This window comes from Callospermophilus lateralis, chromosome 1 (genome assembly GCF_048772815.1).
Source record: "Callospermophilus lateralis isolate mCalLat2 chromosome 1, mCalLat2.hap1, whole genome shotgun sequence".
NCBI lineage: Eukaryota > Metazoa > Chordata > Mammalia > Rodentia > Sciuridae > Callospermophilus > Callospermophilus lateralis.
In genome coordinates, this window is record NC_135305.1 from 205607237 (window position 1) to 205632760 (window position 25524).

At 43.0% G+C, this 25524-nt stretch overlaps 2 protein-coding genes across 5 annotated transcripts in view; one reads left to right on the forward strand and one right to left on the reverse strand.

Moving 5' to 3' along the window:
* Tcaim (T cell activation inhibitor, mitochondrial) overlaps positions 1 to 13272 on the forward strand; it is a 31309-nt gene extending 18037 nt beyond the window's left edge. For all 4 annotated transcript variants that reach the window (XM_076844355.2, XM_076844363.2, XM_076844371.2 and 1 more), the window contains 6 exons: positions 2599 to 2721; positions 4613 to 4710; positions 4965 to 5056; positions 7744 to 7976; positions 8494 to 8625; positions 11276 to 13272. In XM_076844355.2, coding sequence (XP_076700470.1) covers positions 2599 to 2721; positions 4613 to 4710; positions 4965 to 5056; positions 7744 to 7976; positions 8494 to 8625; positions 11276 to 11516 — 919 coding nt within the window. In that variant the 3' untranslated portion in view covers positions 11517 to 13272. The remainder of the gene's footprint in view (positions 1 to 2598; positions 2722 to 4612; positions 4711 to 4964; positions 5057 to 7743; positions 7977 to 8493; positions 8626 to 11275) is intronic.
* A 7244-nt stretch (positions 13273 to 20516) lies between these two features.
* Positions 20517 to 21096, reverse strand: LOC143399705 (uncharacterized protein C3orf86-like). The gene is made up of 2 exons (XM_076856586.2): positions 20690 to 21096; positions 20517 to 20589 (listed from the first exon to the last, which is right to left on the reverse strand). Exons 1-2 carry the CDS (start codon positions 21094 to 21096, stop codon positions 20517 to 20519), a joined length of 480 nt encoding a protein of 159 aa, XP_076712701.1.
* Between the last annotated feature and the right edge of the window lie 4428 nt (positions 21097 to 25524).

Genomic DNA, 25524 nt, shown 5'->3' on the forward strand with positions numbered 1-25524 from the left:
TCTAAGAAGCTTTGGTTCTTTTTAGTAGGGAGTGTTTATTAGAAACCAGCATCTGTGTGCTCCACATACTTAATTGCTATTGACCTTCTGTGGCCAGAGCTAGGAAACACATATCTTCATCTTTGTGAATTAAAAAACATATTTATCTCCAAAATAGTTAAAATTTGTTAATAAAAATTGTTAACTAGACCAGTTAATTTTTATATATTAATAGTAAAAAGTCTAGAGTCATGAATGCATAATTAAAAGATTATATTTCAATATACTTTTTTTTTTTTTTTTTTTTTTTTGGCGGAACTGGGGATGGAACCCAGGGCCTCGTGCATACTAGGTGAGCGCTCTTCCAATGAGCTACACCCCCAGCCCTTCAACCTACATTTTAAGACATTTTGATCCCCAAACCAAACATGGTATGTCATTTGATACTTCATTCATTATGCTTTCTCTTACATGATTTAAAGTAAACTGAATAACATGTATTAATAAGTGAAGAAAGGTTGAAAAATGTAATGCAATACCTAATAATAGTGATATAAATTAAGATATTTTTATTAAATTTCTTATATATCACATACCATTCAAAAGTAACAAAATGTTTGCTAATATTCTTAAAGGAATGATCATTGACTGCTGTTCCAAATTCATGAATCAATTTTAAACACCTTTTCCTAGAGGATGAGGTCCCAGTTCTTAATCCTGGCATGCAAGAGCCTCTGTGGTCTGCTTCCTCCTGCCCTACCTCTTCAGTCTCATCTCCTGACCCTATTCAGGTGTCGTATAATCTGAGCACATTGATTTATCTTATAGGTCCTATGTACTTGCATGATTGGCATGCCCTCCCCTCTTAGTTATCTACCTAGGAAAATCAAGATACATCTCTTAGGTTCCAGATCACACATCACCTGTTCTACAGAACCTTTCAGGGAGAATTAATTGTTGCTTCCTCTCTTCTGATAGTATTCTATTTTCTCCTATTCTTTTTGTTTGTTTGTTTGTTTCTCTCTTTTTCCTTATTAGGTATGCCTTTCTTTACAGCAGGGACTTTATTTCTTTTTATCCACAACTCAATGCAATATATATATTGAGAATAAATGTTTGATGAATACATAATGATTTGTTTGATTCTAAACTGAATACTTTTCTAAATGATTTAGATCACAACATCTTAAACCTTTAAAGTGACTATGAAGGAAAGTTTAAAGGTTTTTGCCCGTGTTTTTGAGATGGACATGTGAATTCTGCAACATGATTTTATTATGTGACCTTCACTGACATATTCCACAAGGGTTTCAGGTGCCCCCTTGATGATGAGCTCCATGACACGTCTGTTTGTTCTTTAGATATATTTCCCCCCACTCTTCTGGAGTTTTCTCTTGCACACCTATGCCTAGATCCCAACCCACCACTATATCTAGGACTCTGAAACCTTCCTTGAGCATGTAGTCACCTTGCCATTCTACCCCCGCCCACACATCTGTAGCAGCTCCTCAGCCCATAGGGCTCTACCCAGGTCTTTTCATTTCTCCAGACTTCCCTTGGGGAGCCAGAGTTCCTGAGCACCAACAAAAACACCCATGTCATGATGCTCAGAGCACCCAGTAAGAGACAGTCTCCATTAGGCAGTGCTGCTTTCTGGAAAGCCACATAGCCTCCCTTTCCACTCCTTTCTGAAAGCTGTCCCCTGCTAATCCTTAAAGTATTTTTTTATATTTTTTTTCTTATAAGACTATCGAGGGAAATATTCTAAGAAATAAGAATTGGAGAACATCTTTCTACTGAGCCTATTGTATTATATAGCTGATGTAGTTGAAATGAGACTTAGTTGGATGAAAAGAAATGGAGGTGCAAATGAGCACCAGGTTAGTGAAGAGACCCACCTGGAATGAGCAGGTATTTTGGGAAAACTTGTGGCCAAAGAACTAAATCTGTAAGGCTGACCAGTGGAAGGATTTGGATAGAGGGATAAGGGAAGATGCACTGAGAACTTGGAGTACTGAAATCCAAACTTAAAATAAAGGGAGAAATTGAATTCTACAAAGCTACAGTTCACAAACAATTATTTTCAAGTTCCTTCCTCAAGGTGCGGCCACTTCTTAATGTCATTGGTGTCGAACTCTTTGGGTTTGATTTTAGCAGCTTATGAGCCCTACTATAATATTATTTGCTCACTTGCTGTATAATTATTAGTTCTGCTCTCATGTGTGTGTAGCTGATATAAATGAGGATCTGATATAATACAGTCTCTTGAATCCTGCAGCAAACCTAAATGAAAGATTTAGAATTGTCTTTACTTTCTTAAAAATTATCCCATCTCCAGAAATCTAGTGACAGTTTTGGTATGAATTAAATTTATTTTTTATGATCTATAAAGGAAATTGTCATAACTAGAATGTTACTTGGCAGGTGCTGGCAGTCCTCCAGACAGCCTCTCTTAAAAGTAGATATTTCTTTAGAAGAATAGACTTGTTAGAAGTAAAGGTTTGACTGAAAACTCGGTGTAACATTGGAGCTGCTTTAAGATAACACATATGTCTTTTAACATTATAGTTAGCATTGCAAAGTGTATGACTCTTTTTTTCTTTCTTTCTTTCTTTCTAGATCCTGGTTAGATAACAATGGGAAAAGTGCTGTTAAAAAGCTGAAGAATAGTTTGCCCCTTAGAAAAGAACTGGATCGTTTAAAAGAGGAGCTGTCCCATCTCTTACAACTCTCAGATATTAGGTAATAAAAAAGAGAACCTAATTTAGAGGTTAAAATACACACAAATCACCTACTAGTAAGACTTCCCAGCTGCTAAAATTTGCATCTTTAACTTTAATTATTCTGATAATTAAGTATTCTTCAGTTGACTTCTTAAGAACATAATCAATTATTCATGAATATAAGAAAACTATTATTAATTTCTTAAAGTATTGTTTAATTTCTGACATGTTTAGAATAATGTTTTAAGTTTTTTACATGATGAGTTTGTGGGGAAAAAAATGCCCTTTTCCATATACATGTAATATATAATAAAATATATATATATATGCAATTTTTATCATGTATAATTGGTATTTGAGACTTTAAAAAATGGGCAAAAGAGGAAATGATGGGGCTGGGGTTGTGGCTCAGAGGAAGAGCACTTGCCTAGCATGTGTGAGGCACTAGGTTAGATCCTCAGCACCCCATAAAAATAAAATAAGGGTATTATATACACCTACAACTATAAAATAAATGTTTTTTAAAAAGAGGAAGTGGATGTTGTATTCTTAATTTCATGTCATATATAGCACAACTATTTAAGTTTTCATAAACTTGGAAATCATATATAGTAGAAATTTATTATGAAACCAGACTTAACAGCTGTTAGTAAGGAAGGGGCCAGATGATTTTGTCCTGGGACTTCCATTACTAGAGCCCTGGAAGTGTCACTCACTCTCATGTTCAAACAGTTTATTGTTTTCAACCCTCATCTTCAGTATTTTTGTCTTTTATTGAACCCAGTGACTATTTGGATACCATGATGTCACCTTTTTTTGTAGCTTATAAGAAAATTCAAAGCAAAGCTGTTAGACTCACAACATGTGGGATGTTTGAGTGTGTGTTTATAGCTGCTCTTTTATCGATCCATCCTGATATGGGGATTGTTCTGACTCCATATTCTGTGTATTAGTTTTCTGTCACCATAACAAACACCTGAGATAAATCAGTTTACAAAGAGAAAAGGGTTGTTTTCACTCACAGTTTTGAAGTTTCCAGTCCATGATTGGTTGGTCTGTTGCTTTTTGACCTGTGGCAAAGCAACACACCATGATGGGGAGTGTATAGCAGAGCAGAAGTTCTCGCTTCATGGCCAAGAAGCAAAAAGAGAAAGGAAGATGCAGGAGCAGGTTCCACTATCCATCTTAGTGGCCTCAGAGACCTGAAGACCTCCCACTCGGCCCCACTTCTTAAAGATTCCAACACCTGCCGGGCATAATACACATGCCTATGATCCCAGCAATTTGGGAGGCTGAGGCAGAAGGATTGCAAGTTCAAGACCAGCTTCAGCAACTTAGTGAGGCCCTTAGCAACTTAGTGAGACCCTGTCTCAAAGTAAAATATCAAAAGGACTGGGGATATGGCTCAGTGGTTAAGCACCCCGGGGTTCAATCCCTGGTACCAAAAAAAAAAAAAAAAGATTCTACCACCTCCCTATAGTGCCACAGCTGAGGACTAAGCCTTTAACACATGGGCCTTTTGGGGACATTTAAGTTCAAAACTATAGCAGTCTAGTAACATAGACTTTTTTTCTTAACTTGCACACATTGAGTACATGCTCTATCACAGAGCTCTGCCCTCAGCCCCACCCTGTTATTTTAATACAGAAACAACATAGTGCATTTGCTTATTTTAAATTTATGGATACCTGAAAATGGTTGTAATATTTTTACCTTCTGGCAAACAGTTCATTTTCCATTTGACCACTTCTTTAAAGATCATCTCATTTGGAAATGTGAGATCAATTATAACTTTATCCCTACTTCAGAAAGAAATTCATGAGCTTTCTCAGGATTGAGTCATTTGGGGTGAGAGTTTGCTCTCCTCAGGGGTTCCAGCTGCTAATGCACCTGTGTCCCTGTTGGCCTAGGTGGCAGAGGAGCTGGGGCATTGCCCACCGCTGCAGCCAGCTGCATAGTTTAGGCCGCCTAGCTCAGCAGAACTTGGAAACGCTGCAGAAAGCAAAAGGTAAACATTTTCTACTTTCTTTTATAGTATAGCTTAACTGCTATACTATAGGTTATAGTGGAAACTAAGTGACTTTATCAGAGCTGAATTTTAATATCTGATCCTTTGAATAAAGCAGAGACCTAAAATTAGTCTTTAGGCTGTTCCTGAATTTTACCCCTAGTTTACAACTAAATTTAAGTAATTATTTGCATAGTGCTAAAAGAATGAAGCATCTCTAGACCATTACCAAAAGATTTGTGTTTTGTCATCAGGATGTACAGTCATATTTACAGACCGTTCTGGCATGAGTGCAGTGGGCCATGTGATGCTGGGAACCATGGATGTCCATCACCATTGGACAAAAGTAAGAAAGAGCTGAAAAGTAAAAAAATCATCACTGGGTTGTCATTCCTGTACTTGCGATTCAAGCAGTACTGTTACATGAATTAACAGAATTTTATTCGTTTTGTCTGTGTTTTTGAAACAGGTTTCATTGTATTGCCCAGGGTGGTCTTGATCTCCTGGGCACAAGTGATCCTCCCACCTTGGTCTCCCAGGTAGCTGGGACTACAGGTGCACACCTCTGCTCTGAACTAACAAAACCTTAAACCATGGCACTAGCTATTTTCCAATGAGATGTTCAGTATTCTGTAGTTCACATACTTAGGAGGATTTTCTGATTTTCAAGGTAGTTTGTGTCTGGTAATATTAAGTGGTCTTTTCTGAAGCCCAGCCCACAAGCCTACATTCTGTTGTTTTATTTTGTTTGTTTTTAACAGATTTATTGAGGTATAACTGACATTCAATAAATTACACATTTAAAGTATATAAGTGGGGCTGGGGTTGTAGCTCAGCAGTAGAGTGCTCGCCTTGCGCACGAGAACCTGGGTTCAATCCTCAGCACCACATAAAAATAAATAAGTGAAATAAAGGTGTTGTGTCCAACTACAACTAAAAATAAATATTAAAAATAAAAAAAATAAAGTATATAAGTGGGCAAGTTTGACAGGTATATATGAGACCAACACCACAAACAAGATGGCCAATGCATCCATTACCTGCAAAGGATGTTTGTTGCCCTCTGTAAACCCTCCCCTCCATCCCACCACTTCCTCCCCATTCAACCATTGAGCTGCCTTCTCTCCTAGAGTTTATATAAGTGCAGAGTACTTTTTCCTCTGATTTCCTTTGCTTACTTATTTTGAGATTCTTCCCCATATTGTCACAAATATTTAGAGCTACTCTTTTTCATTTCTGTGTGCTGTGCCATACTGTAACTGTATCACTATTTGAATCCATTCACCTGTTGCTGGACTTTGGGTTTGGTCTGTTTGGGATTTTACAAATAAAGCTATTATAAGTATAGTGTACAAATATGAGGATATATATATATTTTTTTCTCTTGGGTAAATACCTAGAATGGAATGGCTGGATCATCTCATTAAGTACTTTATTTTTTTAAGAAAATGCCTAAAGATATTCATCTTTTTCATTTTATTTTAAATTTTGAATTTAAATATTCTAATGGAATGTGTTTCTACTTATGAATTTGTTTTGCCTTTCTCTAATGACAAGTGATGGTGAGCATTTTTCATGTGTTTATTTGCCATCTGCATATGTTTTTTGCCCAAGCAGCTGTTCAAACTACATATCTGATAAAACTTTGTATCTAAAATACATAAAGAACTTTCAACACCCAGCAGTAAAAACAAGAAACAGCTTGTTTTTACTAAAGAAATGAAAAGACCAAAAGGATATACAGATGACAAGCACATAGAAGATGTTCATTGTTAGCCATTAGGGAAATACGATCAAAACTTACAGTGATGGGGGGCTGGGGTTGTGGCTCAGTGGTCGAGCACCCACCTATCATGAGTGAGGCACTGGGTTCCATCCTCAGCACCACATAAAAATAAAGGTATTGTGTTCTCCTACAACTAAAAAAATATACATTAAATATATATATATATATATATATATATATATATATATATATATATATACACACACACACACACACACATATATATACATATATACACATATATACATTTAAAAAAAAAAACTTACAGTGAGGATGAGGATGCAGCTCAGTGCAGTGCTAGAGCACTTGCCAGCATGTGGGAGGGTCTGGGTTCAGTCCCCAGCACCACAAAAAAAGCAAAACAAAAACTGCAGTGAGATATCATTGCACACTAGAGTGGCCAAAATGAAAAATAGCATCACCACCAAATGCTAGTGAAGATGTAGAAACCTGGATCATTTAGCCCTGCTGTTGGGAATGCAAAATGATGCAGGCACTCTGGGAAAAGGACATGGCATTTTCTTATGAAAGTAAATGTGCTCAGCATTTGACCTGGTAATTTTACTCTTGGGCAATTATATAAGAGAAAGGAAAAACTATGTTCACAGAAAAACCACATTCATCCACTTTTCCTAAATCCGATTTACCTTTTCAGATTGGTCAAATTAGACTTCCTTGGAAACCATTGCTTGAATGCCTATCAACATGCCCTGATGTGGCACTTAGTTCACTAAATTTGAATCTTTCTTTTGTTTCCTTGCACCCCAATTTTGAGGCCCTGGCAAACGAGCAAACTCATAATCATATGCTGAAAGTGCCCATTCCACTACTTAACACAGTAGATGTTCAATAATATTTATTGCTTTTAATTTAATTTAGTTAAGAGTAAACTTTAAAGAAAGAGGTGTGGAGTTGAAATACATACATATACTTTATTTCTAAAAGCCTTCTTTAGTCACCTAAACTAGTTTAAGATTCCTACCAAGAATGTTTTTATTTGGAACTTATTTCTTTTATTTTTTTTTCCTGCATTCTCTTCAACTCCTATCTAAAATCTCTAGACTTACTTGTTTTTAATATAAATATTTCCAGAATTCCGTTAAATTTTTTTCTTCTACTTGACTTTTCTTTTTTAGAAAAATAATTTTCTTCTTAAACATTCTCAATGCCATTTTTTGGGATGCTGAGGTCGAGTTATTATGGTAACCTAAAACTAAATATATCTTTCCTTTTCCTTAATCCTATAGCTTTTTGAAAGGTTGCCAAGTTATTTTGACCTACAGAGGAAGCTGATGCTTTTAGAAGATCAAATCAGCTGTCTGCTAGGTGGCATACAGGTCATTTATATCGAAGAATTACAGCCAGTGTTGACACTTGAAGAATATTACTCCCTTCTCAACGTGTTCTATAGTAGACTGTTGAAAAGCCGAGCACCTTTCCACCCTCGGAGTCTCCGTGGCTTACAAATGATCCTGAACAGGTAAATTCCTGAACCAGGCCAAATGATTGATTATTTTTTTTAGGTGGATTGTGTATATAAAGACTTTAGATTATTTTGTATTTCAGAGTGTGGATCTTAGTAATTAAAGAAAAGAATGTCACTACTATGTTAGCAACCCTCTTCTGCACACGACACAAGCCAATGTGAGAGTATTGAAGTATTTGGATCTCTAGGACATTCTTTGAATATATCGCCTCATACTGGGGACAGTCAAACTTCATAGGATTAAATCAGTAGCCCACACTGCACATGTGCTCTGCCTGCCCTGCATTGTATACTTAAATGCATTCTTTCTCCATCTCGCACTCTCCATGAGGCAGTTGCTACTGCTGTTTTACAGAGGACAGACCCAGGGCTCAGTAGTACATGATTAGTCATTGGAGGTTTAAGTCAGTGTTTTTTGTTTTTAAGGTAGATTTTCTTGATGATTCCTTTTCGGTTCTTGGCAGGGGGTGGAAGAGTCTGTAATTTTCCCTGTATATATGTTTCATTGCAGTGACAGATATGCTCCAAGTTTGCATGAACTCGGCCATTTTAACATCCCAGTACTCTCTGATCCAGCAAATCTCCAGTGGTTTATTCACACCAGAGTGCAGCAGGCAAGAGAGAACATGAAAAGAAAGGAGGAGTAAGTACTACTAGCTGTCTGTGAAGTCATGGAGTTCCATCTAACTTTTAAAGAATCAGATGTTTGGAATTCACAAATATGGAACATTAGAACTGTACTAAGGGCCTGGGCTCAGTAATAGAGCACTTGCCTAGTGTGTGTGAGGCCCTGTGTTCAATCCCCAATACTGAAAAAAAAAAAAAAAAAGACAGAATTGAACATCAGAAATTAACTAATCTGTGGGTATTCCATATTTTTTATTCCACACACACCTGCAAGAGATTGGATGTGGACTGTTTTATAAGCATAGTAACCTAAATTATATAATACATTTTGAGAAGTAGGGTTACACCTGTAATCCCAGTGGTCATGAGGGTGAGGCAGGAAGATCAAAAGTACAAGACCCTATCTCAAAATAAATTTTTTTAAAAAGGGCTGAGGATATAGCTCAGTGGTAAAGCACCCCTAGGTTCAATCCCCAGTGCCAAAAAAAAAAAAAAAAAAAACGTTTAAAGCTAGCAACAGAATAACAAGAATATCAAATAGAGATTCTACAAAGGGAAAAGGTGGCAACAAAGGGAGAAAGTAGCCATTACTTAACAGGAATCTTTATTGTTCAAAATTTTTTAAACTACCTGATATAAAGAGAAATTTATCTGCATTTTAGTTAAAGTCAGAAGAAATTTTACAATAAAAATTGTTCTAGTTCATAAGCAGGCCTTTTTCTATAGCCAGGAGTTTCCTAATTGAGTGGTAAGATATTGCCCAGTAATGTGTTATGTGTCTGCTGTGAAGAGGTCTGACATTCAAAAGACAGTTGTTTTAAAGTGCTCCCCGAGGAAGTTTGCCAAGTATTTTATTCGTTCAATCATTCAGCCATCATTTATTGTGACTGTTGTGTGCCTGGAACTGACAGGTGCCATGATCAGATGAAGACCTGTCCTTTGTCCTCCCAGAATTCATTTTCTGCAGGAGATTTAACAGCTGAAATATGGAGTGGGAGCCAGACCACAGGGTTGAGCTGAGCAGGAAGAGCCAAAGCTAAGGCTCTAGCAGATGAGAATGAGGCAGAGAGCAGGCAGGAGACTGAGGAGGCCAACTGTGCACATGTTTGGGAGGGGCGGCTCCAGGAGAGACCAGGAGGACAGAGATATGGACCCTGGCAGGGAGAGGAGCAGTGGTGGTTATCTGACGGTGCGGAGGAGAAGCCTTCACACACTCAGTCCCCACAGGATGCCTCTGTCCAAAGCTAGGCTCATGAGATAAAGAGAAAGGATGGCAGCTAAGAACATGAAACTGTCCCTTTAACGGGAGATAAGGGACTCATTTTATGAATAAAATAAATGAAGAAACTGCATCTCTGTTTTGTTTGTGGGATTGGTGACAACTCACTCAGATCTTACATGAATATCCTGCTTCCCAAGTGGTATCGAGCGTTTGTGTTTGTGGTACTGCTCTGCTGAACTGCCCCTCTGCTCAAACGCTGGGAAGCAGGTCTAGCCAGCCTTCCCCAACCACCCATCTTTGTGTTTGCTCCTGAACTGCCAGTTGCTCAGGCAAATGAAAGCCTGGGAGTCCTCAGGCGGAGATTCCTCCCCATCCCTAACTTCCCAGCCCCACTTCAGAGTATATCCGGATTCCTACCAAGTCTCACTCCTTCATCCCACACCTGGACCAGGGCTGCATTATTGTATGGTGACCTCCTACCCAGTCATCAAGCTTCCACATTCTCCTCTCCCACCCCAGTCCATTCTTTTCCTCTAAGTGAACCTGGGGAACAGTCCTCCTGGACTGGTGCCTGCAGCCAAGCTCAGCTCCTAGGACTCTGCCTCACTAATTTCTTATCAGCCCTAGCCTCATTAGCCCTGTCTTCTTCCCTCGCCTTCCCCGGCTCCCCAGGCGCTTCCCTCCCTGGCCCTTGGCCATTCCCAGGAGTCTTCGCCTCCCTCTGCCCCTGCTCACATTCACTTTCTTGGGAGGCCTTTCCTAAGGTCTGCCATACCTTGTCAGGTGGGCTTCCCAAGTGACACATGTATCAGTCTAGGTGTAGCCCGAATGGTGTAGCAAGGTGGAGGTCTCAGCCCCCCAGCGTGGGGGGTGCAGCCCACATGAGCACCAGGTCCCTACGTGTCTGCCACCTTAGGAAAGGACGCCAGTTCTGCTCTGGAGTTGTTTCCTTCCTAGGCTTTACCTGAAGCCCCAACAGAGCCAGAAGGGGGATGGTACAACCTCAGACAAAGGGGAGGCAACCAAAAGGGCTGAGGGAGGTGGGAGGAGAATGAAGAGCACTGGTTCTTGGACTATTGATTTTGTTGTGAGCTAGCCAGTGGCTCCTAAAGTTAGGAATTTTATATTCTTCACTTTCTACTTTCTTCAGTCACTAGCAGCCACTAGGTGAGGAAGAATAAGACCTCTTTAAATTATGCATTAATTTTACCCCATTACTGCTAAAAAGATGAAACAAATATTTTGAGAGATACCTGTGGAAATAATGAGTGCTACATGATAACTGTTGTCATATCTTCTAAATATATAATTTGACATTTATGGATGTCATTTTCAGTGTTGAGTAGAAAGTTACAGCCCCAATATATAAGAATATATTTACATTTTATGTTCTTTCATATAATTATAACTTATGGTCTTATTACTTTTATTTTCAATATAATAGGTTAAAGGTTATTGAAAATGAATTGATACAGGCTTCAACAAAGAAATTTTCTCTGGAGAAGTTATATAAGGAGCCCAGCATTTCTAGTATACAAATGGTGGATTGTTGTAAGAGACTTCTAGAACAGTCACTGCCTTATCTACATGGGATGCACCTCTGCGTTTCACATTTTTACTCTGTTATGCAAGATGGAGACCTTTGTATTCCTTGGAATTGGAAGAATGGAGAAACCATAAAGTAACAGCAATATTTTTTTAAAGAGATAAGAAACTGTTAAACTTAATTTAAATCCATAGTTTGATATGACACTATCACTTATGTATTACAAGAACAAAGTCCCTAACTGCTGCTTTAAAAGTACACTTTTAAAAATTAATTTCTTCAGGGCTGGGGTTGTGGCTCAGTGGTAGCGTGCTCACCTAGCATGCATGAGGCACTGGGTTCGATCCTCAGCACCACATAAAAATAAAGACAATAAAGTCCATCAACAACTAAAAAAATTTTTTTTAATTTTTTAATTAATTTCTTCAAGGAAACCTGTTTTAAAAAGATTTTGTCCCCCATTCTATGATGTTGATTGACAAGACTAGGTAAAATGATATTAGAGTGAAAGAAAATATTTTTAGTGATATATAATGAAGAATTCTCTGAGTCATATATTTTTATATGAGTGAATATTGGTTTGGGGCTAAACAAGTATGTATGTAAGTATAAACAGGTCTCATACCCAGTACATCTCTGAAGTATTGAAACCATTACATTAGCCCAACACTCATCCTCATAGTTCATCTCATGGATATATACACACGTATTTTCTAGTAACAGCCGGTTGCTGTCCAAAATAGATGACTGGTAGGTAGCAGAAATTGGATAACCAAATTTTGCCTAAGATAAAGAATAGAAGGGAAAAAAACAAATACATAGTATTGACATTGTTCTTAAGAGTCTGATATCAGTTTATTAAAAATCTTCATTGACAGAGTTTAGTTGAAACCTAAATTTATCCTACTCATTAAAATGTCATAAACCTTGGAGCTGAGATTATATAGCTCAGCAAGAGAGAATGTGCTTAGCATGCATGAGTCCCTAGGTCCAATCCCCAGAAAAAATGAAATGAATAAAATATTGTAACTCTTGGTAACATGAAACCAAAAAACAATATTTTTGAATGATTTAATAAGGTTCTAACTAGATTTCATGGGCAAAGACTATCCAGGAAAATCCTTGCCAGCTTCCCAGAGGGTTCAAGGAAGCAGTGTCAAGTATAAAGTAGTTCAGACCTTCCAGGTTTTCTCTCAACCCCACCTTTCTGTTCCTGCAGGTGTTGGAAATCCCCTCTTTAGCTCTGGCTGGGTTAAAGCCTCTCTGAGTCACCTCTCATTCTTAGAAATATAGCTTAATTCCAAAGAGGTATGAGTTATGGTGTCTTCAGCAAAGAGACCAGTTCTAGATTCTGTACCCCTCTCTCTGCAGATTTCTCCTGAGATCCCTTAACCAAATCCAAAACCTCTCAGCTCATTTCTCAAGAGAACAAGGTGAATCCTGGTTTGGGATTTATGACCATTTTTATGACTCTTCTGCTGTAGAAATCAGAAGAAATTTATTTTCCATCGTGCATTAGAACAAAAAGATGTTAAAATCAGTTCTTGAAGTATGTTTTAAATTTACATAAAACATCAAATATGGAAGCAGCTTCACATTGCAAATATGTGTTCAAAAGAAGAGTTGGTTTGTAATTACTCATTTGTGCATATCATCCCTTTTAACTTGTGCCTAACAACTTATATTCAGATTTTGTTTTCTAGTAAAGTAAGTGGTGTTGTCTGTAAACATTTTCCAGAGCCAAATAATGGGAGTGAAAAATTCCTCAAAGATTATATAAGATTTATTGGAAAATTAGGATTCAATTGTGCCATTGCTAAAATTAACTAATATAGAATCTTAATATTAATGTTTTGAATTGGATTTTGTCTCAGAACTCATTATTACATAATAAACAATACCTGCATCAACCAGAGAACTGATTTTTCAATTATTAGTAGTTTCAATACTGTCCAATTAGTAGTTTTACAACTTTGGCAGTGTAAGAAATTACGAGAAATTGGTGACCTAACACCAAAGGGAAAACTGTCCTACCACTGAGAAGGGGCACCCAGCCTCTGTCTTTATAAAGCCTCGAGGGAGAAATGATCTCCGGCAGGACCTCGCTCCAGATCACAGCTCAGGCTGTCCTGAGGGAGAGCTGGGTCCTGCCCTCTAGGGGAGCTGCACCCTCTGGCCTGCTGCATCTCCAGGAATCTTCCTCCTCCTCCTCCCTCCGACAAACACTGCTACCTCCAGGCAGCCTCCTTGAGCTACTAAGAGGGTGGCAGGCTTTGTTGAGTGGACAGGCAGGATAAGAAGTTTCAGGGCCAGCTCTCCTTTGAAATTTCTAAAGATTAGTGTCCTTGGGGGTAAACCCATCCAGCTCAGGTCGCTGCAGTGCCCCCACTTCTTCCATACTAACTGCCTGTGTCATGGAGGCTGCCACTTCACCCCCAGCTGCCCCGGGCAGTTCTGACTAGGCTTCCCTTGAGCAAATCAACAGATCAAATCAGTCCAGTAGAGACTGATGGGACCTCAAGGCTCCTCTGTGGACCATGGAAACCTCCCACCCACAGGCCAGGGATGCCAAAGATGTATCAGTGAGGATTAGCTGACCATCCAAAGCTTGGCCTATGTCACCTAACATCAGATGCAATGCAGATCCCAACCTGATCCCCTCTGACACAGTTGGTCACTGCAGGTGACCATCCCATGGCCCAACCCTAGGAGACCCAAAGTTCTAGTCCTAGTAGCTCCACATGCTAGGTGGCCTTGGCAAAGTCCCTCTACTCTTGGCCATCTATAAAAGGAGAGGCAGAGCATGTTCTTGGAGGTTCTGTCCACCCTGAGCAAGTCTATCCCCGGAAGCCCGAATCCTGCCATGGGTGGTCCTTGGCCACCAGTCCATGGATCCCTCCCTCTTAGCAATTGTGAGAACAGAAAAGGAGGTGGAACAGCCTGTGCTCTGGACAGATGAGACAGCTCAGTAGAGTGCCCCCTCTTCCTCCCCTCAAGCCTCTGTAGCCACAGCCTGTTTCCATTGGCCACTCAAAACCCTTGCCCTGCAGTGAGCTTCCTACAATGGAGCGTTTTAGGGATTTTCCCCCAGAGCTGACAGAGGTTAACAAGTGGAAAAACTAAAACCCAAAATAAGGAAAAGGTTTGTCCAAACCCTTCAGACTGTAGCAGGCAGAGTTGGCATTGGAGCCCAGGTGTCCTGTGGCCAGGGAGGGATTTGAGCAAGAGTAACACCCCAGCTCTGGGCAAGCCTGCCCCACCAGGTGTTTGATCTGGAGCCCATCAGTTCTGCACCCTCCAGCTCCAACAGAAGCTGGGCAGCACCCTTGTCCCTCACCTTTTCATTCTGCCCTTGTTCCAACCAGGGCATGGGGTATGCTGCTCAGTACGAAATGTGGTGCAAGCTGGAGGGGCCATCAGATTTTCACCATCCAATCTTCAAGACGTACAGAATTTTGCATTTTCTCTTTTATCGCTACCACAGGCACTGGCCTAGATCTGGTATCTGTGTGCATGAGCCAGAGACTTGGAGGTCAGCAGGACAAGCAGCTAGGCCTTAGAAAGGACAGTGTGACCACAGGAGTAGAGACCAACCCTAGTGCCTCACTTTTATTTTCACTCCAGAACTCGGGATTTTTAAATTTGGAAGTAAAATCATTAATTTTTTTCTTTCCTCCTAGATTCCTAACAAACAGGGAGATCCTAGGCACTGGTGACATGGCAGGGACCAATCAGAAAGCTGTTGTGAGGAGCTGACACTGGAGGACTGAGCATCATTTAGCTTTTTCTTGGTGCATTAGTAGCTGAAATAAATTACAAACTAGCTGGCTTATACAGCAGGAATCAGGTGTTGAAAGGACTGCTGTCCCAGAAAGAGTCCTTCCTTTGCCTCTGCCAACCTCTGTTGGCTATGGGCACTCCTTGACTTGTAGCCCAATCACTCTAATGTCTGCCTGTCATCACAGTACCTGCTCCTCTTCTCTGCGTCCTCTGTGCATCAGTTCAAAACTATCTCTGCCTCTCATAAGAAAACACGTAGGGCACACCAGATAATCCAGGATAGGTCCCTCTTCTCAAGAGTCTTAACTTTGCCATATAATCATAAACCTTGCCATATAAGGTAATGTTACCAGTTCCAGAGATGAGGACATGGGCGTATCATTTTGCAGGCCACCATTCAAGCCCCCCCATACCTGGTAACTTGGGATCACCATTAAAAAACCTTACTTTGTTGTATTCTGCTCTTGCAGGACTTTGCAGAGAGAACCCACTATCATGGGCATCATGAAGTCCATCTTAGATCCCAGCAGGATGCAAACTCCCATAAGTGCCAGCCTCCACTGAGCCAGTCCAATTCTTTGGTTTAGCTCTAGCCTTTTACCTGCCACCCCTGTGGCACTGCATGTAGCAGCTATGGAAACCTTCTCTGACTCTACTGAGCCCCATATTCCTCCCTCCCTTTAAAATATTCAAATCATTATGAGGCTCAGATCTTTGCCTGTTAGACATTTTTAAGTAACTTCCTCTTTTCTAACTGTTGTATATTTTGCATAACATGGGGTCCTGTGAAGCGCCTTAAAATCTAACCTAAGGATGACCCTAAACTGGACAGAACTTAAAAGTCTTAGATTCAGGAATGGGAGCTACATGAATTGCAATCAAGGGCAGGGATACTAATCATGAAATTATAACATATGACTCAAATAGCAAAAACCTTAGTAAAGCTGAAGTTCTCTAAAAAGCTGCCTCCATATTCAAGGTCTTGCAGGCTGTTTGATCTCAGCTGAGTAGAACATTGATATTGTGGAGCGATGGAATGGTGCATGTCTAGAACCCAAATTATCACCAGGCATGGTGGCACATGCCTGTAACCCCAACGACTCAGGAGGCAGAGGCAGGAGGATCTCAACTTTGAGGCCTAAGCAGCTTAGCAAGACCCTGTCTCAAAATAAAAAATAAAAAGGGCTGGAGATGTGGCTCAGCAGTTAAGTGCCCCTGGGTTCAATCCCCAGTACTACCACCACCACCACTACCACCCCCAAAAATAGAGCCAAAATTATCTTGGACTGTCATAGTAACTTTAGGAAAATAGCCATTTGCTTTTAACCTTTGTGTCTGGTTTATGACTAACAGGTAAATATCTCCAAAGGTATTATTAAGCTTAGTTAATGTTTGTTATTTGGTCCCATGAAAATGACACCATTAGCCTCCACCAACCCCAAAAGGTAACAATGCTGTAAGATAATGTCTGAACCCTATAGAAAAGATTTCCCTGCCTCGCTATAACTGCTTACCTAACACAGCCACCAATGAATTTTTTGAATGTTGATAACTTTTTTTGTTCTTTGACTATAAAAGTTGATGTAACCTCTTCCTCTTCGGAGCTCATCATTCAGAGTAACTTGAATCTGTTCTTGGGTTTTAGGCACTCACATTTGGCTCAAACAAACTATTTCTTTTTTCCTTGAAAGCAGAATTTATGGGGCTGGGGATGTGGCTCAAGTGGTAGCACACTCGCCTGGCATGTGCAGGGTGCTGGGTTCGATCCTCAGAGCCACGTAAAAATAAAATAAAGATGTTGTGCCCACTGAAAATTAAAAATATATATATAAAAAAGAAATCAGAATTTATATTTTTCATTAACATTTTGAAAGACACAGAAGCATCCAATCAAGACCCAAGACATCACCAGTCCCTTCAACTTCAAAAAGTCCTCAAAACCCCTCTTCAATGGCCAATGGGAGATGGATTTGAGCATGCCTCCTGTCTCCTTATCAGTTAACCTTCAATAAAATGTTTTCTTTTTGCAAAAACCAGCATGCCACAGTATTTGGCTTATATGCACATGGGGCAGCAAGCCCTTGCTCGGTACCAATTGGCCCCAGATGGATAATACTGACTTATCAGTGTCCCCATTCCTGTGGCCTGGCCCCTGAGCCTTGCTAGCATATTACTCATTTATCAAAAAACAAAACAAATCTTATTGAATATCTACATCCTTGACACCAAGATATAGCAGCCTTGCTCCTGATGACCTGATATTAGCAGCCCACCCCTTCCTCAAAGCAAGGTGCATGGGCTTTGTGATTGACTTGTCTCCACCCAGGGTAGCCCGGATGTGTTCTGGAGGGAAGAACTGTGGTCTAGTGGACAGACCTAGGGATGAGCAGGCACAGAGGCATGCTTAAGATCCCAGGCTGCATAAAGGGGGGGCTTCCCTAGTGTGCAGGTGAGGAGCATGGAGCCCATGGGCTTATAGGATCCAGGTCCTGTACATTCACTACATTGGCCCACTGTCCCTGGAGTGGCCTGTTCTGGTTGTGTATCCCAGTGAGAAACAGCACACGGGCCTCCTCTCAGCCCAGGTGCAGCCTATTTGGCCAGCCCCCAACCCCTACCACATGGAATCTAGGAGAAAAGCCTATATCATATGTGGAGACTGTGTCTTACTAGGCCCCTTGTCTCCACCAGCCAAAATCCAAGATGAGTCCAAGAAGATAAGCTGGCTCCTCGTCCTTTGTGGGCCTATAGCAGGTGATAACACAGACTGGGTCCCAGGGAGGAACTGTCCCTATCCTGTAGTCTCCTTGGGTCATGAAGTGGCACACAGGCTGGGAGCCCGTATCTATAAGGGTCAGAACAGGACCCATTCCCTCCACCTGAAAAGCTCTCTGGCAGAAGGACAGCCAGGGGGATTTGAGGGCTGGACTCAAGGCGCCTCCAGGAAGCATCTTGCCTATCCCCACACTGAGCCTATGAGTCTCAGCAGCTGAGCTAGCGGGGAGTGGCAGGCCCTCTTATACAGGTTTCGCAGTGCAGAAGGACTGTACGGAACAATCCCCCAGCTCTCAGAATCTACCTCCCTCCTCAGCCAGGGCTGGGCTTCCATTGTGTTCATCACACCCCAGAGAGTGCTTGCTGCAACCTCCCTGGTGACCTGGAGCAGGCCCCCTTTCTCACCCCCATTTTGTAGGTAGATGTTGCTTAGCTTGCTAGGAGGTGAAGGAGCTGGGCTTCAAACCCAGACCCGAAGACCCCAGAACTCTATTGACTGATGCTCTGCTCACTGTGGCTGGGTATAGCCCCCCATGGCCCTCAGCAGCAACGTCACACTTCTCACCACAGGAGAGAGGTAAAGCTAGTTCAGGAACATCTGTAGCCACATGTTCATAGACACCAAGCAGAGAAGCCTTTGTACCAGACCAGCAAGTACCATGGGCACTGGGCCACATCAGGATTATAAATGAACTGTGCCAGGGGGTCATAGTACCCAGGAGTCAACCCAGGCCCCTCCCACTGCCTCCATCTGCAAGGCCAGCTGACCAGGTCTGGAGCTCACTGGGGCCCCCTGCTCTGGGTTATCACCCTCAATATCACCTTCTGTTCTGACCAAAAATACTTCCTCAGGTGAAGGGAATGGATGCAGCAGAGAATGTGGGTAACCACGGGACCATTCCCCTGCTCACAGCCTGAGGTTAGCATGTTCTTTGTCCTGGCTGATTAACCAGTTAGCTATCCTGGGACTGGCATTAAGTCAAAGGAGGTGAGGTAATGGTGAGACAGAAGGAAGAATTCTCTAGCCATCAGAGGCCTCGCCAGTGTCAGGATATGGTATGCCCATCATTGGGACGCAAATAGACTACTATAGACCTCCACGGCCATCCAGCTGAGGGCACCAGGTGTCCCTGACCTTACATTTCCTACATATTAACAGGTGTTCAATAAACACACAGACTCAGTTGTTCCAACAGAAGGTGAAAGGCTCCTGAGGTCTACCTGCCCACATCCACAAAACCAGTATCCCAAAAACCTAGGTTCAAAGTTTCCCTTCATCTAACCCTAGAACTTCTACTCATGCAGGTCACCCTTAGGGATGCACAGGCCCAAGGGACACATGGCAGTGGCCTGCCCCGGTATAGGCAGGAATAGGAAAGAGGGCACACCTTCCTGGGGGAGTCATGTACTCAGAAGGCCTTGAAATCCTTGGCTGAGGGTTTCCCATGCTTCCTCTGGGCCAGGCGCTGGACTCCGGCCAACAGGTATTGGAAGCTGCACTGGTGAAGGGTCACAGGGGTGGTCCTGTGTAGCCGGGATCCCCGACATGGAGAGTGGTGCATGGAGAGATACTGCCTGGAGAAGAAGACGCAATTCCAAGCTGAGGGTGCGTCTGCAGCCCTTAGTGGTTCCCACAGGCCTCATGCCCCTCCACGGCCACCTTCTGTGTCCATCCCTGGCCCCACCTGAACAACAACACCCACCTGCCTGCCCTTCACTCCCCTCAGAGCCACACTCCCTACTCCAAGGCCCTCTGTGGTCCTCAGGATTAAAGGAGCTGCTGCATCTCCCCGAAGTCCTCCCCTCCCAGCCTTACCTCCTCCCCAGCTGTGCCCCAACCTGCTCCAGGACCCAGTTTACCTTCCCATCTCCTTATTTTTTTCTAAGGCTGTTCCTTCCTACCAGGATGCCTTCCTCCCTGCTGTATGAGTACACAGGACCCATGTGGCTTGCCCATGCCCCCCCTAGACCCTCACCGAGTCTGTCCACATGAACTCTGGCAGTCCTGCATGGAATTCTGACCTGGAAACTTGTCCTAGGCTCCGAGCTTGAGGAGCAGAGCAGGAGGGAGCGTTTCCCATGAGCAGATGAATGGAGCTGAGGAAAAAGCTAACCTGAGAGCAACAGGGCTCTAGCCCCCTTCCGACCCGAGTGCTGCCTGCAAAAGCCAGGGCAGTCCAGGCTGTGCCCCAGGGACAATAGGCCTATGGGTTCCACTTATCCAGACCTGCTCTCATCCTCATCCAGAGGGTCTCCTTCTGACCCTGGATGGAAACTAAACACATTGCTTTGATTCCAACATCAGAACTGAGCTACTGAACTGCAAAGAGTTCAGAGTAAAATACCAAGACAGCTCAGGAACTAAAGAAAGTTCCAGAAGACATTGGGTGTCAAAATCTAAGTCAAAATTTATATTCAGTTGAAAGCATGTGGCAGATTGCTCAGAGCCCTGGGAGATTCCTGTACTTCCGGAGCAGGTGGTAGATGGGGCCCTCACCGAGGTGAGGTCTAGGAAGGTGGTTACTTTGGCTCTGATGCTCAGAAAGGTACTTAAAGGGTGTAGCCAGACAAATGCTCTCAAGGTTCAAAAGGTAAATGGGTTATTCCCAGTAAGGACATTTTTCAGCTTGCCGGTGAAGGCCAAGGTGGGAGAAGGGCTGGGAGAAAATTTGGCCAGTAGGAGCCGAGGAGCTGGTCCAAGGGGGCCGCGGACTAGCAGAGTCCCCCCTGGGGGTGACATGGTGACAGGGATTGCACGTGGCAGGTAAGGGTAGAGGGGCTGGTCCAAGGGGACCCTGTGCTGGCAGAGCCCCTCCTGGGGGTGAGATGGTGACAGGGATTGCTGCAAACGGCGGGGGGCTCCTTGCTCCAGCTTTGGTCTGGCTGAAGGCTGGCGGAGGTCGGAGGAAGTTTGTAGAGTCCGGGTCTTTCAGCGAAGCATCAAGAGTGGGGGGTGGGGCAGGCCTTTGTGCTGTGGCTGGGCCCAGGGGCCTCTGAACGGCCGCCTGAGTGCCCCCATGCTGGGCGACGGTCCTCTCCTGTTTCTCAGCAGCTGCAGGTGTGTCAGGGTTCTCTGGGGGGTAGGTGATTTCTCCAGTTATCTCATTTACCCAGAAAAATATATCTAGAGGTTTCTTCCCCTGTCCAAACTGACTCCTAGACATATCTAAAAGGGAGAAAAAAGATGCAACACAGGTGCGCCGTTGGAGTGGCAGGTCAGAGGCAGCAGGAGGCACCTGGGCATCCACAAACGCACACCTGCACTAAGGCCTACCTGTCCTGAGGCCTGCTCTTCACCGTGCTCCAGAAATCTTCCCAGGACCAGGAACAGGCCCAGATGGAGGCTCCAGATTTTTTTTTTAAATCATCTCTTCAAAAATTAAAAAGTTAATTTTAAAGTTAAAAATTTAAAGTTAAATTTTAACAATTTTAAAGTACAGTTAGCCCTCCAAATCCTTATCACAGATTCAATCCACCACAGATCGACAATATTCAAAGGAAAAAAAAGTTGGATCTGTATGAACATGCACAGATTTATTTTTCTGTCATTATTCCCTAAATAATATAATGCCTACTTATATAGCACTTACTTCGTGTTAGTAATTTAAAGATGATTTAAAGTATAGGGGAAGATGTGCATAGGCTATATGCAAATATCACATATACCATTTTATCTAAGGAACTTGAGCCTCCTTGAATTGTGTTATCTACTGTGGGTCCTGGTACCAATCCTGTGGAGATACTTAGGGAGGAGTATGTACCAAGGGTACTTTACATTCTGACCTAGTTCAGATATTGTCAGGAGCTGCCCTGGATGCAGGCGCCTTTAAGTCCTGATGCACCGGGGTTCTGAACAATCATTGCCTTCCGTCTGGCAGGGTAGTGCTAGGTCACAGTCACTTGGGCGTTACCCCAGCTCAGATAGCAAGGCATGGCTCCAGGAGTAGGCCTCATGTGCTAGGGATGAGTTACACTCACCTATTCCTTTGTAATCTTACCCCTTTGCCCTTTTTGGGATAGAATGTTCCATGGAACTTCCCCTTGTGGGTCCCCTATATAAGAATAAAGAATTCCAGCGGCCCTCTTTCCTTCCATGGACCCTTAAGGTTGGAGAGCCATTATAGATTTTGAAAAGGTATTTCTGTGTGTTTGTGTGATTTCTTTGCCATTTTCTTAAGTTATTGGAATAGTTAAACTTTGTGAACCCAGTATTAGCTCGCCAGCTAGGATAGATGGCAATAAGACATATGCGAGTGTGTACACTTCACAATTTCATGAGAATTCAGATGGTGAAAGGCACTGATATCTTCTACATGATTAAAGTCTATATTCCTTATGAAAATGCTGGTTGCCACTTCTTGAACTCAGAAAGAAAGCAACAATGAAAAGCTTGAAAACACTTGAAAAACACGTCTTATATCAACAATAGAAAATGCTGGACCATTCACAAAAGAAAACAAAAAATCATCCTTACAATTTTATAAAATCATGACCGTGTGTGGTCAGCAGAATGGTTCTCCCAAAGATAGCTATGCAGTAATCCTGGGAACCTGTGAATATGTTTCATTACATGGTGTTACAGTTTGGGAACTGGGATGTCCCCCAAGGGCTCATAGGTAGAGGCTTGGTGCCCAGCTGGTGGTGTTATTGGGAGGTGGTGGACACTCCAGGGAGTGGGGCCTAGCCTGAGGAAGTGTGTCACTGGAGGTGTGTCCTTGGGGGGTATATTTTGTCCCAACCCTTCTCTTTTGCTTCCTGGCTATGAGAGCGCCTTTGCTCTAACACCACCTACTATGGGCTAACTACCACGGCAGGGGCTAAGTAGGAACCAGGAGACGGAAACCACCAACAAAATGAATAAGCTTGGAAGTGGATTTTCCCCAGAGGCCCTGATAAAAACCCAGGGGAGCCAGATGAAATGGCACTTGCCTGTAATCCCTGCAACCTGGGACGTTGAGGCAGGAGGATCAGGAGACCCAGGACAGCCTGGGTAACTTAGTAAGACTGTCTTAAAGTAAATGGAAAGGGCTGGGGGGGTGAGGTGCAGTGGTAGCTTGCCCAGCATATGCAAGGCCCTGGGTTCAATCCCCAGTACACTTCCCCACTCCACACCCACCCCACTCCCTTGCCCCCCATCAAAATAAAAAAGGGGCTGTTGGTATCGTTCAGTGGTAAAGGACTTGCCCACCATTTCTGAGGCCCTGGGTTCAATCAGGGGAAAGAAATAAAACAAAAACAACAACAACAACAACAACAAAAAAAAGCCAAAATTTTGATGTGGGTTTTGCAAAACCCTAGGCAGTATACCAAGCCAGCTTGCTGGACTCAGGATCAGCAGCACTGTGAGAAAATCAGCTACATCCCAAGCAGCTACGCCTGTGATCATTTGTTACAGCAGCCATAGGAAATTCAGGTGTTCTGGAATGCTGTCCCAGGCAAAGAGTGTTTGCCCATCATCCCCCGGAGGTCCACAGGCCACAGGAATGTCAGCACGTTCTGAGGTAATCCCAGAATCAGGATGGCTGGACCAGGGCAGGAGTTAAACAGGTAAAAAAGGGTTTGAGTCTCACCTGTCAGAAGATTCTGGGGTGGAGGAGTCTATGAAGGGAGCTTCAGAATAGTAAGGTGGCACTAGAAGGCTGGGGGCTCCTAGCAACCTGACCTTTATTATGTAAAGCATCCCACCGTATCCCAGTCTGGATTCCACTGGAGGATCACAGCCCACTCCAGAATGGCCACACACAGAGACACGCACCTCACCCTTGCTCAGTCCTGTCTGTCTGTCATGGTGCCTGATGTTCCCAGCCTGGGGGGTGTCCCCAACATTCTCCTTCCCTTCCTGAAGTTCTTGCCCTTCCTTTCCCACAGTTCTCTGACAGTTCCATCACATGGCCCCACAAATAGCATCAGGGTTGTTGTTGTTGTTTTTCCAGAACATTAATTTATAGAAGTGAGAATATGCTCCTCTGCAGGTTTATGTTCATTATAGAGGAAGCCAAGTGTTTCTTGGAATTTCAGACCAACTCCCTGGATTTCACTCACCCAAGACCTCACACCCTCTTTATGCCCTTGTCTCTCTAAAAATTAGATCTTGTCCCTATGTTGCCAGTGGCTGAGACCCTGCCCCAGCTCAGGCCCATCTTAAACCCTCAGCAAGCTGCCTCTGCTGGAGCATCTCACTCTGCAGACCCAGGGGCTGTCTAGGAAGCTGGTCGATGGGCAGTGCACAGGTGGTAAGAAGAATTCACTAAGACAAAGGGAAGCAATTGAGAGTTTATCAAAGGAAGATTCACAGTAAGGATGCAGCAGAGGCATGCCTGGATATCCCCCCAGGACTGAGATTATCTGTGGATAATCTGGGCTTGTCTGTGCTTTCAGTTCTTTGCCTTTGATGAGAGTTCTGTTAAGCAAGAGGTGATTGACAGATTCCTGTGCCTTGTCCATTATGCTTACTACACATGTGCCAAATGCCCATTCCCAAGTTTGAAATCAGATGCATGGCATACAAGTAATATATGTGAGGTCTTAAATGACATTCCCTTCTTAGGTTACTTTAGGTCAAACTTGGAGGCCTCTGCCCATGTTCCTTGGGATGGTTGGGCAATCTTGAAAAACAGGATCTTGCTATCTATACTTACAGGAAGTTAGCTCTTTGATAACCATAACAGAGCTGGATGAAAGGAGGAATCCTTAGGCTTACATCAGCTCTGCTGATGGAGGTGGGGTGGGGTCTGGATGAGGGTCCCTAAGTGGCTATGTGTCATGATGATGGCCCATCTCACTGGCAGGAGATGGGATGACCATTCTCTTGGACTGGCTGGCCCCCGGTCATCCAACCTGGCTTTTCTCCTCATCAGCCTGGTGGTGCCCACTTGATGTGGGGCAGTCCATGAGCACTCTGGATCTAAGTGGTAGATTAATCTCCTCTATGTCCCCACATGTTCACGACTAGCCAGCCTGCCATGGGCAACTTTCCCCTGTGGTGTCAGCAGCTTTGAGCCTTCCCAGGGACTACTGTGGGCCTATCCCTAAAATGAGGCCATTGCTAAAATGAGGGAGAAGCCCTCTGTCCCCTCCTCCCTCCCCGACTCAATTCATCCCCTCCAACCACCACACTTGGAGGGACCTGGTAAGCCACTTGCCTTCTTACTGCTCCATCCCTGTCCACACAGGACAGGTCTTCCAGGAAATATTAACTCCTCCCATCACCACATCCCCCCAGATCTTGAAAAGGTAGCTTGTTTTGAGTATTACCAGGCTTCAATTTTACTTGTTCCCATCAATTTCCTATGCTTGATAAGTATGCTCTGAGAACTTTGTCTTCCAAGCATTTAAAAACTTCTCTTGGTGAGTGCTGGTCTTTAACAGGTTTTCTTATGCAAATGTACATACACATCAGTCTGTACACATGCTACAGTCCCCGTGGAGTCTTTTCCATCTGAAACTCTGGCACTTCCATGTCACATACCTGCTCCTTTTATGTTTTCTTACTATAGTGCAAATGCATATATTTCTGACTGGCACAAATACACCAAAAATAACTTGGAATTAGAGTGACCACTTTGGGAGAACTGTGATATGGATAAAATGGT

Bases quoted from the DNA above. Each gene is read 5' to 3' on its own strand.
- LOC143399705 (XM_076856586.2), bottom strand. From the start codon at position 21,096: ATGTCTAGGAGTCAGTTTGGACAGGGGAAGAAACCTCTAGATATATTT. The intron at 20,590-20,689 runs GTGCAATCCCTG...ATTTTCTCCCAG, and splicing joins CCTCTACCCTTACCTGCCAC to CCCTTCTCCCACCTTGGCCT.